The following is a 15739-nucleotide window of genomic DNA, read 5'->3' as shown; positions in this document are numbered from 1 at the left end:
GAAGATTTTAAGAGAACTCAAGTTAAACAGTGAAAGTTAACAATGAATGTACTATTTCTAAATTAAAAAAAGAAAGAGAACTCAAACATAGAGTAAGTAGTACTGAAATATAATGACAGTATCTATTGTAATTTGTGCATATTTTATTATATAAATATATACTACTTAGATATATCTGCCATAGGATTTTAATTTTATTGAAAGCCTATGATATGTACAAAATGATGCTAGATATTAAGAGAATAAAAGGAGTTGAAATAAGTATCTATTTAGAATATTTTAATTTGTCATATTAGAAGGTGTAGGAAAATCTCCATATATTCTTTTGAAATAACCTGTGAAATATTTTTGTCATAACCCTGAGCAGAACAGTTCTCAGCATCTACCTGTGGGTGTTCGCTGATTCATGTCAATGTATGGCAAAAACCACTACAATATTGTAAAGTAATTAGCCTCCAACTAATAAAAATAATTGGGAGAAAAATAAATAAAATAAAATTTGAAAAAAAAAACACTACACTACTTTTCTCGTGAGTTTCTTGATAGGTTAAAATAAAAGGACTTAGAGGGAAAAAAAGGAACCTACGGCTTTAACATGTTTGGGTATACATCTGAATATACAGTTTTCTTTTCCTTTCTCCCTTCCCTTTTTCTCCTTCTCTATTACAATATTTAGTATTATGTATTGAGAAATTGATGGACTTCCCTGGTGGCTCATATGGTAAAGCATCTGTCTATAATGCGGGAGACCCGGGTTTAATTCCTGGGTCGGGAAGATCTCCTGGAGAAGGAAATGGCAAGCCACTCCAGTATTCTTGCCTGGAAAATCCCATGGATGGAGGAGCCTGGTAGTCTACAGTCCATGGGGTCACAAAGAGTCGGACATGACTGAGCGACTTCACTTCACTTCACATTGAGAAATAAATGTGAACTTCTCAATATATATTATATATAAAATATAGACATATATTGTATATCTATATTTTATTTTATTTATTTATTTAACTGAAGGATAATGGCTTTACAGAATTTTGTTTTCTGTCAAACCTCAACATGAATCAGCCATAGGTATACATATATCGCCTCCCTCCCATCTCCCTTTCTATTCCACTCCTCTAGGTTGATACAGAGCCCCTGTTTGAGTTTCCTGAGACATATTGTATATCTATAGTTTCTGTTGGTACACAAACTTCTGAGCAGCTGAACATTTGATATTTGATATTTATACAGTTTTAATTTAACATCAGTGGGAAGGTCTTGAGTACTACTTCACCTACAGTGATCTGGCAGCACACTTGAACTCTGCATAATTCAGGATCCTTTGCTTCTTAACCTACATATTAGACCCTTATCTCTCTTGTTGTTTGATTTAATGAAAGATTGTAAAAGTGCTTTGTAAAGAGCTTCTGAGCTCTTATTTGATGTATAAGAACATGGCCTAATTTTTGGCTGATAAGTATTTTGGTATATATATGTATTAATTTATTTTTTATTGAAGGATAATTGCTTTACAGTTTGGTATATATTTTAAATTGAGAATCTCTTCCAATTTCATTTTATTGACTTCCTCATCTGAGATTTATGAAAGTGGTTCTCAGAAATGTTTAATTGTTGGTGGTGGTTCTAGGAATTTAATGAGATGTTAAGCACCTGAAACTAGAAGAGGATGGGGCAATTAAATGATTTTTAGTGTATTTATAGAGTTGGGCAACCACCGCAACACTCTAATTGATAACATTTCCATCACCCTTAAAAGAATCCATGTTTAGTCATTCACCACTCATACCTCTAGCTCTGTGTGTGCTCGTGGTCAGTCATTTCTGGCTTTCTGCAACCCCATGGACTGTAGCCCACCAAGCTCCTCTGTCTATGGGATTCTCCAGGCAAGAAAACTGGTGTGGGTTGTTACTTCCTCCTCTAGGAGATCTTCCCAATCCAGGGATCAAACCTGTATCTGTTGCGTCTCCTGCATTGGCAGACAGATTCTTTATCACTAGTGCCACTTGGGAAGCCCAGTTATTGTTAATGGAAACCTCAAGAAAGTCATGTACTATAGTATATATCACTCCTTTTTATTTTTTTTGGTTGCCAAACAAGTAATTTTCCATTGTATGACAGTTTTGCATTTTGTTTATCTATTCATTAGTTGATGGACACTAGGGTTGTTTCCATTTGGGGGCTGTTAAAAATAATGCTTCTGTGAAGATTCACGTGAAAGTTGTTGGATAGGGTATGTTTTCAGTTCTCTTGGGTAAATACCCAGGAGTGGAATTGCCAAGTTAGGTGGTAAATCTGTTTAATATTTTATAATATGGCAAACTGTTTTTCAAACTGACTCCACCCATTTTGCATTCCTACCAGTAAATATGAAGGTTCCAGTTTCTTTGCTTCATCACCAACACTTATTATTATGTGTCTTTTAATTATTGAATATAAAGTGATATCTTGTGATTTTGATTTGTATTTTCCTAATAACAGATGATGTCAGGCTTCTTTTTATGTGCTTATCGGGCATTTGGATATATTCTTTAGTGAAATATGTATTCAAATCTTTTACCCATTTAAAAAAAAAGATCACTCATCTTTTTTTTTTTGTAGGCTATACATTTTATCAGTTACACTGAATTTATCAGTCACCCAAATATTGTACATGAGGGTCATTCTTTTTTTTTTTTTATTGTATTATAAAAATTCGTTAAGTATTCTCAACACCAGTCTCTTATCAGATATATGATTTACAGATAACTTCTCCAAGTTTATGTCTTGTCTTACACTTTGTTCATAGTATCTTTTGAAGCTTGTAAATTTTTAATTTTGATGATGTTAATTTATCTTTTTATTTCCTTTTATCATTCATGCTTTTGGTGTATCTAAGAAACCATACCCTAATCTAATGTCATGTTTTTTATAGTTTTACATTTATGTCTATGATCCATTTTGAGTCAGTTTTTGTATGATGTGAAGTGAAGGTCCTCAGTTATCTTTTTTGCATGTGGGTATTTAGCTGTTTCAGCATCAATTTTTGAAAAGACCATTCTTTTTCCATGAAATTGTTTAGGCATGTTTGTTGAAAATCAATTGGTCATAAATGTAAGGGTATAAGTAGTTATTTATTATTGTATTTATTCCTTATTCTAAGTCTAGATTTCATAAGGCCTAATTTTAATAATTATAAGTATAGAACTTTAACACAAATACATTTCTTCTAAATGCAGCTGTATTTTTATTGCAATTACTTTGTGTGTACAATGTGACTTATGTGTAGTTTATAAAGTTTATCATGGGTTTATATAGACGTTAAAACATTTTCCCCATTTCTGTGGGATAATACCTTAAAAAAAAGAAGGTTTTTCTTGTTGGATTTGTTCTGCCAAGAGAGCCCGCAAGTTTCAGACTCTTACATCACTCAAGTAGTTGCTTGTGTAGTCTTTTGAGAAAAATTAAACCAAGATATCTTAAGTGATTTCCATGCAAAATTAATGCTTCCCTTGACTTCTGCCAAATGCTGTGATGCATTTATGCAGCAGATGCCAGAAAGTTTAGACCTTGTATTTGGAAAGGATTCAAAAGTTTAAGATAGAAAGCATTTGTGCCTGGGGCAGTGTAATGACCCCACCTGTGTCTTTTTCTTGTCTTCTGGGTGTTTTCATTTTGTGTCCAGAAAGGCCCATACAGATCCTTCTTCTATTTTTAAATCTATTTTTATGAAACACAGTTTTAATTTTACAAGACCAGATCTCACTCCAAGTTTCAAAATATGTGTTCTTCAGCATAAAATGTTTTGACAGATACCTAATGGCCTAGCACTTTAGCATCCATTTTTTCAGGCATAGATTCAGAGAATCAGAGCCATAAAACCATACTGTAATTAGTCACCATCAGATGCTATGTAAATTTATTTTTCATACATCTATATGCTAGGTTAGCTGCTTTTTTGTTCTGTTATTTTGATGACTAGCTCAAACTGTTAATAAACCACTGAAATAAATGGAACATACTTAGTTGTTGGGTTTATTAGCTTTAAGGCTTTATTTATGGTCTAAGAGGAAGAGCAGAAACAAACCAGTATTTATTGAGTGCCTACTGTATTCCAAGTACTGTCCCAGATAACGTTTACATCCTTAATCTCATTTAATCCTCACAACCCCTCATTGTTGGTATTATTATCCCAGTTTTAGAGACGAACTTTAAACAAGCCAGATAATGATAATGATACTTTATAGTACTTGTGTGGGGTCTTTCATATCGTAGTTCTAAATGGTCATCTGACTTTTGGAGATGTGCAGTTATTAAAAAAAGAGAAACTATCATAATTTATCCCCAGTGTTGAAGAGTTTAGGGTAGAAAGAAAAGGCACACCAGATATTTCTCAACTTTTTGTACATATTAACTGTGGTAAACATACTGAACAGAGATAAGTAAACAATACAGAATACATTCATTTGGTAGTGAAGGTATTATAATGCTCAGATAAAAATGATATTATAATAATTAGATATTCATATGTTAAAAAAAGAGCCTTGACTTCATCCCACATGTAAAAATAATTCAAATAGATCATAGGCTAATTGTAAAACTTAAAACTGTAAAATTTCTAGGAGAAAACAGAATTTCTATGACCTTGGGTTAGGCAAAGATTTTTTAGATGTAATATTTAAAAATTGCTAAAGAGGAGTTCATCAGAATTTAAAACACCTGTATTTGAAAGACTTTTAAAATGAAAAAGCAAGCTGCAGACTTGAAAAATATTTGCCAAACATATGTCTGATAAAGAACTTTTATCCAGAATGTCTAAAGAACTCTCAAAAAAGAAAGTAGTAGAAAATAAACAACTAAATAAGAGACACTTCACTGAAGAGGAGACATGGAAGGCAAATAGTACATGGAAAGACCTTCAATATCATTAGTCATTTAGGAACTGTAAATTAAAATCACAGTACCAATGCATACCTACAATTGCTGTCAAGAATATAAAGTGATTGGAACTCTTGTATGTTGATAGGAATGCGGAATGGAATAACTACTTCGAAAAACAGTTTTGCAGTTTCTTATAAAGTTAAGCATACATTTCCCATATGACCGTCAATTTCATTTTTAAGTATTTAGCCAAGAGAAATAATGACTTATTTTTACCAAAACAAACAAACAAAAAAGCCAGAAATCCACAAAGCAATATTTGTAGTGCTTTATTTATAATCATCTCAAACTGGAAACAACCCGCTATCCTGAATTTGGCAAGTGGATAAACAAAATGTAGTATATCCATATAGTGGAATGTTATTCAGCAACAAAAAGGAATGGACTACTGATAAATACAGGCTTCTCTGGTGGCTCAGTGGTAAAAGAATCTGCCTACCAATGCAGGAGACACGGGTTTGATCCCTGGGTCAGGAAGATCCCCTGAAGAAGGAAATGGCTACCCACTCCTCTATTCTTGCCCAGAGAATCCCTCAGACAGAGGAGTCTGGCTGGCTACAATCCATGGGATCACAAAAGAGTTGGATACAACTTAGTGACTAAACAACAGCAACAACAACTGATATATACAACAACTTAGATTCTACGTTTAAGAAGCAAGGCTCAAAAGGCTTCGTACAGTATGCATGTGTGCTAAGTGGATCCAGTCGTGGCCAGCTCTTTGAGACCCATGCACTGTAGCCCGCCAGGCTCCTCTGTCCATGGGATTCTCTGGGCAAGAACACCGGAGTGGGTTTCCATTTGCCCTCCTCCAGGGGATCTTACTGACCAAAGGATCGAACCCGTGTCTCTTAAGTCTCCTGCATTGACAGGCAGGTTCTTTACCACTATAGTATTGGAAAAAGCTTAACTATCAGGAAACAAAATCAGTTAATAGTTGCCAGTTGTTGAAGCTGGGGCTGTGAAGCATTTTTTATAAAGAGGCAACACAAGATAAGTTTTTGGAGTGGCAGAACTATTCATTTGTCAAAAGTCACAGTACTGCACATTTAAAAAGTAGAATTTCATAATAAGTATGTTAGGCCCCAATAAACTTTACCTATCTATCTACCCATCAGAAGTCTAGACATAGGCACTCTAGTGTTGATGTGGTGTCTCTAATGTCATCAAGGACCAGGGCCTTCTGTTTGTTGCTTTAAGATGCTGCTTGAATCCAGAATCACATCCTCTCTGGCAGAGGAAGGAGTAAACAAGAAGAGGTGAAGAAGGGTCTGCAACCCTCCTTTAGAGACTTTTCCAGAGTTCTTTGATACCCTTCCATTTACACAATGTTGGTCAAAGTATAACTGCCATACTTCATCACATGTATCTGCAAGAGGCTGGAAATTGCAGACTTGGAGAAGAAAAGAGAATGGATGTTGGATTATGTATCTAACAATATCTGTCACACTGCTGATAGCTTCTAGCTGTTGCAGTGTTTTGCAACACTAAAGTATCCTGAATCTTCCTCTGGGTTGCTTTATATCCTGAAGTTGCAGAGTGTCTTTCTGTTGTTCCTGTGTACTGTTCCCAAACTCTTATTTGAGCTTGCATTTTGCTAATTGGTAGTTCCTAAAATTTAGTGGATGCAGTCTTATTTTAGGCACTGGGTTCAGCAGTTCTAAAAACTAGGGTTTGGTAGTGCTAAATAGTTAATTAAGTTCCCAAGTAAATCTTAGGGAGAAGACATGCATAGGTTATTAAAAAAAACAAACAAACACCTTTATTTGGAATAAATCATAAATATTTGATAGCAAATGCTGGCTGCTTGAAACCTATACATTTAAATGTCAATGAAATTTCATTGTATATTGGTTATACCTCGATTAAAATTGATGTTTGAAATGCTTAGATAGGCAGTGAATTTCTTACATTAGTTATTGAGGACCTGTTATATATTATGTTTCTATTGTGTTCAAGAAATTTGATAAAACCTAGACATTTGTTTGGAGAAGAAAATGGCAACCCACTACGGTATTCTTGCCTGGGAAATCCCATGTACAGAGGAGCCTGGTGGCCTGTAGTCCATGGGGTCACAAAGAATCGGGCAGGACATAGCAAGAAAGCAACAAAGAAAGACATAAAAAGATTTAAAACGAACAAACAAAAGACAGAGCCTTTGCTCGAAAGGAGCTCTTCTTGGAGAAGAGATAGATGTCAGTATGTATAATTGCAATTTGTGTGATCGGTGTTCAGTCAGTTCAGTTCAGTTGCTCAGTTGTGCCCAACTCTTTGCGACCCCATGAACCGCAGCATGCCAGGCCTCCCTGTCCATCACCAACTCCCGGAGCCCACCCAAACCCATGTCCGTTGAGTCAGTGATGCCATCCAACTGTCTCATCCTCTGTCGTCCCCTTCCCCTTCTGCCCTCAATCTTTCCCAGTATCAGGGTCTTTTCAAATGAGTCAGCTCTTTGCATCAGGTGGCCAAAGTATTGGAGTTTCAGCTTCAGCATCAGTCCTTCCAATGAACACCCAGGACTGATCTCCTTTAGGATGGACTGGTTGGATCTCCTTGAAGTCCAAGGGACTCTCAAGAGTCTTCTCCAACACCACAGTTCAAAAGCATCAATTCTTCTGCATTCAGCTTTCTTTTTAGTCCAACTCTCACATTCATACATGACTACTGGAAAAACCATAGCCTTGACTAGACAGACCTTTCTTGGCAAAGTAATGTCTCTGCTTTTTAATATGCTGTCTAGGTTGGTCATAACTTTCCTTGTAAGCATCTTTTAATTTCATGGCTGCAATCGCCATCTGCATTGATTTTGGAGCCCAGAAAAATAAAGTCAGCCACTGTTTCCACTCTTTCCCCGTCTATTTCCCATGAAGTGATGGGACCAGATGCCATGATCTTAGTTTTCTGAATGTTGAGCTTTAAGCCAACTTTTTCACTCTCCTCTTTACTTTCATCAGGAGGCTCTTTAGTTCTTCTTCACTTTCTGCCATAAGGGTGGTGTCATCTGCATATCTGAGGTTATTGATATTTCTCCTGGCAGTCTTGATTCCAGCTTGTGCTTCCTCCAACCCAGTGTTTCTCATGATGTACTCTGCATATAAGTTAAATAAGTGGGGTGACAATATACAGCCTTGATGTACTCCTTTTCCTATTTGGAACCAGTCTGTTGTTCCATGTCCAGTTCTAACTGTTGCTTCCTGACCTGCATACAGGTTTCTCAAGAGGCAGGTCAGGTGGTCCAGTATTCCCATCTCTTTCAGAATTTTCCACAGTTTATTGTGATCTATACAGTCAAAGGCTTTAGCATAGTCAATAAAGCAGAAGTAAATGTTTTTCTGGAACTCTCTTGCTTTTTCGATGATCCAGCGGATGTTATAATGTGGGAATTAGAATTAGAAGGTGGTGTGTGAATCTGGGTAGAATTAGTTTACGTCTTTTTCAAAATTGTTGGGGTTGTTCCAAGTTGTTTACATTTCCATATAAGTTTTAGAGTCAGCTTATTCAGTTTCTAATTCCAAGGAGACTCTGCTGGAATTTTAATTGAGATTGTATTGAATTTAAAAATTAAATTGGGCAGAAATGAAATCTTAACAGCATTGACTCCATTAATACAGTGTATCTTCTCATTTGTGTTGATCTTGTTTCTATCAGAGATGTTTTATGGTTTTTAGTGTACAGATACTATGCATTCTTGACAGATTCCATATTTATTCTTGCTGTTATAAATATTATGTCATAATTTCAGTATCCAGTTGTTTGTTATTAGTCAATAGAAATAAAATTGATTTATGATTATTTATCTTGTATCCTGTGACATTGTTAAACTCACTTATTAGTTCTAGTAGCATTTTTGTAGACTCTTCAGATTATCTATATAGATGATCATGTGGTTTCTTAATAACGACAGTTTTGTTTCTTTTTTCCAGTCTGTAAGCCTTTAATTTCTTTTATCTACCTTATTACACTGGCAGGCAACTCTAGATAAAGAAATGGTAAGAGTTTGAGATCATTGTCTTGTTTTCCAGCATGAGGAAAGCCTTTCCCCGTTAAGTATATTACCTATGAAAGTGAAAGTAAAAGTGTTAGTTGCACAGTCCTGTCTGACTCTTTGCAACCCCATGGACGGTACCCCACCAGGCTTCTCTGTCCATGGAATTCTCCAGGCAAGAATACTGGAGTGGGTAGCTATTCCCCTCTTCAGGGGAATCTTCCTAACCCAGGGATGAAACCCTGGTTTCCTGCATTGCAGGCCGATTCTTTACCGCCTGAGCCACTAGGGAAGCATATTACCTATGAGTTTTTCATAAATGTCCTCTCTCAGATTGAGCAAGTTCCATTCTGTTTCTAGATTACTGAGAGGTTTTTTTCCTTTTGTTTTATCACAAGTGGATGTTGAATTTTTTTCAAAAGCTTATTTTACATCAGTTGAGATCTGATATCTTTTTCTTAGTCTTTTGATATGTGTATTATATTGTTTAATTTTCAGTCCTTTCCATCTTCCTTTTCATTCCTGGCTTAAATAACACTTAATCATGTCATAGTATCAGTTTTATACACTGCTATTTTGTGAGGGATTTTTGTGTCTGTGTTCATTGGGATCTATAGTTTTCTTTTGGTGACTTTGGTTTTGGCTTCAGAGCCATATAGAGTGAGTTGAGAAGTGTTCCCTTTTCTGTTTTCTGGAAGAGTTTATATAGAGTTAGCTTCCTTCTTCCCTCCTCCTCTCCCTCCCTCCTTCCCTTCCTTCCTCTTTGGCTCAATATCAGGTTTTTTTTTTCAGTTTTGAGATATAATTGATATGAAACACTGTGTAAGTCTAAGGAGTACAGCATGATGATTTGTCTTACATGCATCATGAAATGATTACTACAGTAAGTTTGGTGAATATTCATCTTCTCATGTAGATACAAAATTAAAGAAATAGAAAATACTTTTCTTCCTTGTGACAAGAACACTTAGAATTTACTCTCATAACAACTGCAGTTTTAATTGTATTTATCATCTTCTACACTGTCTCCTTAGAACTTAATTTATCTTATAACTGAAAGTTTGTACCTTTTGACTGCCTTCATCCAGTTTCTCCACCCACTCCTCCCACCCTTTCCCACCTCTGGTAACCATAAATCTGTTCTAGCTCTATTGGTTTGTTTATTTTTGAAGTATAATTTGCTACAACATTATGTTACTTCCTGTTACACAATGTAGTGATTTAATATTTCTATATATTTCAAAATGATCATCAGGATAAGTCTAGTTAACATCTGTCACCATATAATGATATTGTCTAATTATTGACTGTATTACCTAGACTGCACATTTCATACTTGTGATTCATTTATTTTGCAACTGGAAGTGTGTATCTTTAAAAGTTTTTTTACTTTATTTTATTGAAGTGTAGTTAATTTACAGTGTTAATTTCTGCTGTACAGCAACGTGATTCAGTTTTACACAAACATACATACTTATTCTTTTCCATTATAGTTTATCATAGGATATTGAATATAGTTCCCTGTGCTAGACAGTAGGACCTTGTTGTTTATCCATTCTCTATATAATAGCTTGCATCTGCTCATCCATCACCTCCCCATCCCCAGACTCTTGGCAACCACAAGCGTGTTGGCTATGTCTGTGAGTCTGTTTCTATTTTGTAGGTAAATTCATTTGTGTCATATTTTAGATTCCACATAAAATGATAGCATATGGTATATTTCTTTCTCTTTCTGACTTAGGAAGTTTGTATCTCTTAATCTCCCTCACCTATTTGTCTCCTACCCCTACTTCCTCCCCTCTGGCAAACACTTGTTTCTTCTCTGTATTATGACTCTGTTTCTGTTTTGTTGCGTTTGTTCATTTGTTTTGTTTTTTAAGTTCCACATGTAAGTGAAATCATACAGTGTTTGTCTTTCTCTAACTTATTTCACTTAGCATAATATCCTCTAGGTCCATTCATGCTGTTGCAAAAGGCAAGATTTCATTTTTTTCATGGCTCAGTAATGTTCCCTTTGTATGTATGTATGTTTGTGTGTGTGTCTATGTGTGTGTGTGTAATGTTTCACTGTATGTATGTGTGTGTGTGGGTATATATGTGTGGGTATGTGTGTACTGTTCCATTGTATGTGTATATGTGTGTGTGTGTGTACATACATTACACTGCATGTATGTGTGTATGTGTAGATATGTGTGGCTTTGTGTGTACTGTTCCATTGTCTGTATGTATATGTGTGTGTGTATACGCATATCTTCTTCATCCATTCATCTGTTGATGGGCACTTGGGTTGTTTCCACATCTTTTCAATTGTAGATAATGCTGCAGTGAACATTCTTGTTCAGTCACCCAGTTGTGTCCAATTCTTTGTGACCCATGGACTGCAGCAATGAAGCCTCCCTGTCCCTAACCATCTCCTGAAGTTTGCCCAAGTTCATGTCCATTGTATCGGTGATGCCATCCAGCCATCTCATCCTCTGACACCCTCTTCTCTTTCTGCCCCCAATCTTTCCCAGCATCAGGGACTTCCCAGTGAGTCAGCTGTTCCCATCAGATGAACAGAATACTGGAGCTTCAGCTTCAGCATCAATCCTTCCAAGGAGTATTCAGGGTTGATTTCCCTTGAGATTGACTAGTTTGATCTCTTTGCTGTCCAAGGAATATTCAGGAGTCTTCTCCAGCACCACAGTTGGTAGGCATCAGTTCTTTGGTGCTCTGCCTTCTTTACGGTTCAGCTCTCACAAACATAGGTGACCAATGGGAACATAAAGAGTGCATATATCTTTTCAAGTTAGTGTTTTCTTTTTCTTCAGATAAATAACCAGGAGTGGGATTTCTGGGTTCTATGGTAGTTCTGTTTTTAATTTTTTGAGGAATCTCCATACTGTTTTCCACAGTGGCTGCACCAGTTTATTTTCCCACCAACAGTGCAAAAGGATTCCTTTTTCTCTACACCCTTGCTAACGCTTGTTATTATTATTATTATTTTAATGTTTACTTACTTTCGGCTGTGCTGGGTCTTCATTGGTCATTGTTGTGTGGGCTTTCTCTCGTTGCAGCGAGTGGGGGCTATTCTCTAGTTGTGGTGTGCAGCTTCCTGTTGCAGTGGCTTTTTTTTGTTGTGAAATGCAGGCTCTAGGGCTTGTGGGCTCAGTAGTTGCTACTCCCAGACTGTAGCACACAGGCTCAGTAGTTGTGGCACACAGGCTTAGTTGTCCTGTGTCACATGGGATCTTCCTGGATCAGGGGTTGAACCTGCGTCTCCTGCCTTGGCAGACAGCTTCTTTACCACTGAGCCACCAGGGAAGCCCTTGTTGTCTTTTTGATAATAGCCATTCTGACAGGTGTGAGGTAATATCTTATTGTGGTTTTGATTTGCATTTCCCTGATGTTGAGCATCTTTTCATTTCTCTGTTAGCCATCTATATATTTTCTTTGGAAAAATGTCTACTCATATCTTCTTCCCATTTTTTAATCAGGTTGTTTGTTTTTTCAGTATTGAGTTGCATGAGTTCTTTGTGTATTTTGGATATTAATCCCTTATCAGATACATCTTTGCAAAAACTTTTTCCTATTCAGTAGGTGGCCTTTTCTTTCTTAAGGTGTTAATTTCTTTCTTAAATGTTTGATAGAATTCAACAGTGAAGTCATTCTTAGTGGAAAGATTTTCAACTATGTGCTAAGTTTTTTTAATCATATAGAAATATTCTAGATATTATTTCTTATTGAGTGAACTTTGCTGGTTTGTCTTTTAAGGAAATTTGTCCATTTGATGTAAATTATTGGATTTATTTGTGTAAATTCATTCATAAAATTTCCCTATTATTCTTTGAATGTTGATAAGCTCTACAGTTATATCTTTTCTTTCATTCGAGATACTGGTGTTTGAAGTTGTCCCCAATTTCTGCTTTTTAATCATTACACCTGGAAATTTTCTAATTTTATTGATCTTCTCAACAAGCTTTTGGCTTCTCTACTGATTTGTGGTTTTCTGTTTTATTCATTTGTATTCTCATTTCCTCCCTTCTGCTAGTTTTGGTTTTAATATTCTCTCCTTTTTCTAGTTTGAATTTTAGATCATTGATTTGAGGCATGTCTTTTCTTCTTTTTTCCTGTGCTCAGTCTTAGTCAAATACCAAGAATTTCGATATATTGTATTTTCTTGTTTTTTGAAGTCAGAGGGTTATCTAATATTCCTTATGAACTTTTGACTCAAGGATTATTTAGAATTGTATTTGTTAATTTCTGAATGTTTTGGAAGAGAATATTTCCAGATACATTTCTGTATTGATCATTTATTTAGTTTCATTTTTTGAACAGTGTATATACTTTTTTGATGTCTTTCATTTTAGTGTGTTTAGATTTGTTTTAATGGCTCAGAATGTTGTCTATCTTGGTGAATGTTCAATGTGTAAAAGAATACACATCCAGTTGTTGGGTGAAGTGTTACATAAATGTTAATTAGCTCAACTTGTCTGGTAGAGTTTCTGAGGTCTTCTGTAGTCTTACTGATTTTTTCTTTTTGAGGTGAGGGGAGGTCTATTTGTTTGATTAGTTACTGAGAGATGAGTTGAAGTGTACAGCTGTTAAGTATGGATTTGGTATTTCTTTTATTTCTATTAAGTTTGCTTTCACATTTTGAAGCTCTGTTATTAGGGAGATATGCCTTTAGGATTCTCGTATCTTCTTAATATTTTGTTTCTTATATCTTCTTGATCATTTGACTCTTTTTCATAATGAAAATTTCCTCTTTGTCTCTAGTTTTATTCATTGTTTTCAAGTTCACTTTGACATTAATATACTCATTCTTGCTTTCTTTTGATTATGTTATGGTACATCTTTTTTCCATCCTTTTACTGTTAAATGGTTAATAAGTCTTTAAGTATTTTTGTGTGTTTTTCATATATAAACACACATTTTTATATATTTCTATATATATAAAAATATAGACTGCTGAATTTTAGTTTTTATCTAATCCAATCTGATAGTCTTTTCCTTTTAATTAGAGGTTTTATGCCATTTCCAGTTAATGTAATGGAATTTCCAGTTATTGATGAGGTTGGATTTAAACCTACCATGTTGCTATGTGTTTTATATTTATATTTATATTTACCCCACTGTTCTTTTAAATTATCTTTTCCTGTTTTGGCTAGGGAAGTCCCACATCATTCTTTTTTACTGACCAGTTTTTTTCAGTATATTTTATGGTGTGTGTTATATAACAGTATACTAACACATGTAATTTAAAAATTAACCTGTATATGTAAGGGATATATTATGTTCAACAGTTCTACTGATCAGAGTGTATAGTCAGAGTTTTTTGGAAACTACTGCTTTAGAGGGTCAGAACTAAGAACTCATTTGAAGTAGAATTTGCCACTTGTGATTTGATTTCATGACAGCACAATTTGGATGGTTGACTTTATTGCAGTGGGAAACCTCATTTACATACTGCACATTTTATTTTAAAAATGTAAAAAACACTAATTAGATTTATATGCTTAAAAGTTCAGGCGGTCTTTGTGAACTCTTTTGTATTTTAAAACCCTTTCTTTTTTATAAATGAAAATCTCCCTTTTTTTCTTTTTTTAAGGACTGTGAGGACCTGGGAAGTTGAAAATCCGAAGAAGCAAAAAAGTGTGTTTAAACCGCGGACGATGCAGGGTAAAAAAGTAATTCCTACCACGTGCACATATAGTAGAGATGGAAACCTCATAGCAGCTGCTTGCCAGAATGGAAGCATACAGATCTGGGACCGAAATATGACAGTAAGTCAAGGATATTTAAGTACTCTTTTCTGAGAAGAAAGCCACCTTAGAAAGACAAACATCATGTTAAAATATTATGAAGGTCAATTTCCTGAGTTTAGCCCTAATTTAAACTTCAGTGTTAGTTGATAAAACATTGGGCCTCTGCAGTAAACAGCATTTTAGCAAACATTCCAGCTCAGTATTTTCCAACGTGTATTAGATTTTGTTTTTTAACATAAACTCAATCTTTTGGTATAAAATGTAAAAAATATAGTGTGGTTTATTTTATGACATTTCAATATACTTGGTTTTGTAAGTGAAGAATTTGACAGTAATATAAAACAAGACTAAGCAGAGAACTAGAAAATACCCTTTAAAAGAGGTGAGAAAACCATGAAATAACCAGGGTGATCCATAAATTGTTGAGCAGTTACTTCTGTAGTAATTTAAATAATAATTTGACATTCCATGACATTCCATTTGAATAAGTTTCAGATTTTTTTTTCAGTTTTAGGTCATTATTAGAATAAAATAAATTTTGAAATTGAAAGGGATCATAGAATTCTATAACCACAGAAAGAATGAATAAAATAATGAATAGTCTTTGGCTAATTCTGTGTATTACCAATAAGCTTTGAAAAGGGCTTTGTTGCATGTATAGATGGTAAAACAAGAATTTTTAAGTGGAATTATTCTAGATTACCAATGTTAAAATGAAAATCCACACTAATGTTATAGGAAAAGTTGATTATCTCATTTTACTAAAAGGTGCTGGTAAAATTATTAATTCAATAAGTATTTATTATCTTTACTGTATTCAGGCACTATTCTGAAGACTGAAACTACTGTAGATTATCCAAAATTCCTGCCTTCATAGAGTTTACATTCTTCTTATTTTTTTTTAATTTTTTTTCTTCTTATTTTTAACAATTATAGAAATGATATTCTTTCAAATAAAATTGCCCATCAAACACTTTAATTTTGAAAGGGGCCCCAGGAAGCAGTTGTCTTTTCAGGCAGATGGAGTTAAAGTCAGTTTTCTGGGAATAAGGTAAAAAGTAATGATAGAGAAAAAAGAATCCATGTTGAT

At 34.8% G+C, this 15739-nt stretch overlaps 1 protein-coding gene across 1 annotated transcript in view; it reads left to right on the top strand.

Moving 5' to 3' along the window:
• The window catches only part of WDR70 (WD repeat domain 70), a 270216-nt gene that overhangs the window by 154513 nt on the left and 99964 nt on the right, over positions 1 to 15739 (top strand). Inside the window, exon 10 of the mRNA XM_043887199.1 lies at positions 14493 to 14667. Coding sequence (XP_043743134.1) covers positions 14493 to 14667 — 175 coding nt within the window. The remainder of the gene's footprint in view (positions 1 to 14492; positions 14668 to 15739) is intronic.

The sequence above is a fragment of the Cervus elaphus genome, chromosome 25 (genome assembly GCF_910594005.1).
Source record: "Cervus elaphus chromosome 25, mCerEla1.1, whole genome shotgun sequence".
Taxonomy (NCBI): Eukaryota; Metazoa; Chordata; class Mammalia; order Artiodactyla; family Cervidae; genus Cervus; species Cervus elaphus.
The sequence above is the reverse complement of the archived record's forward strand: the minus strand, read 5'-3'. Positions and strand labels throughout refer to the sequence as shown.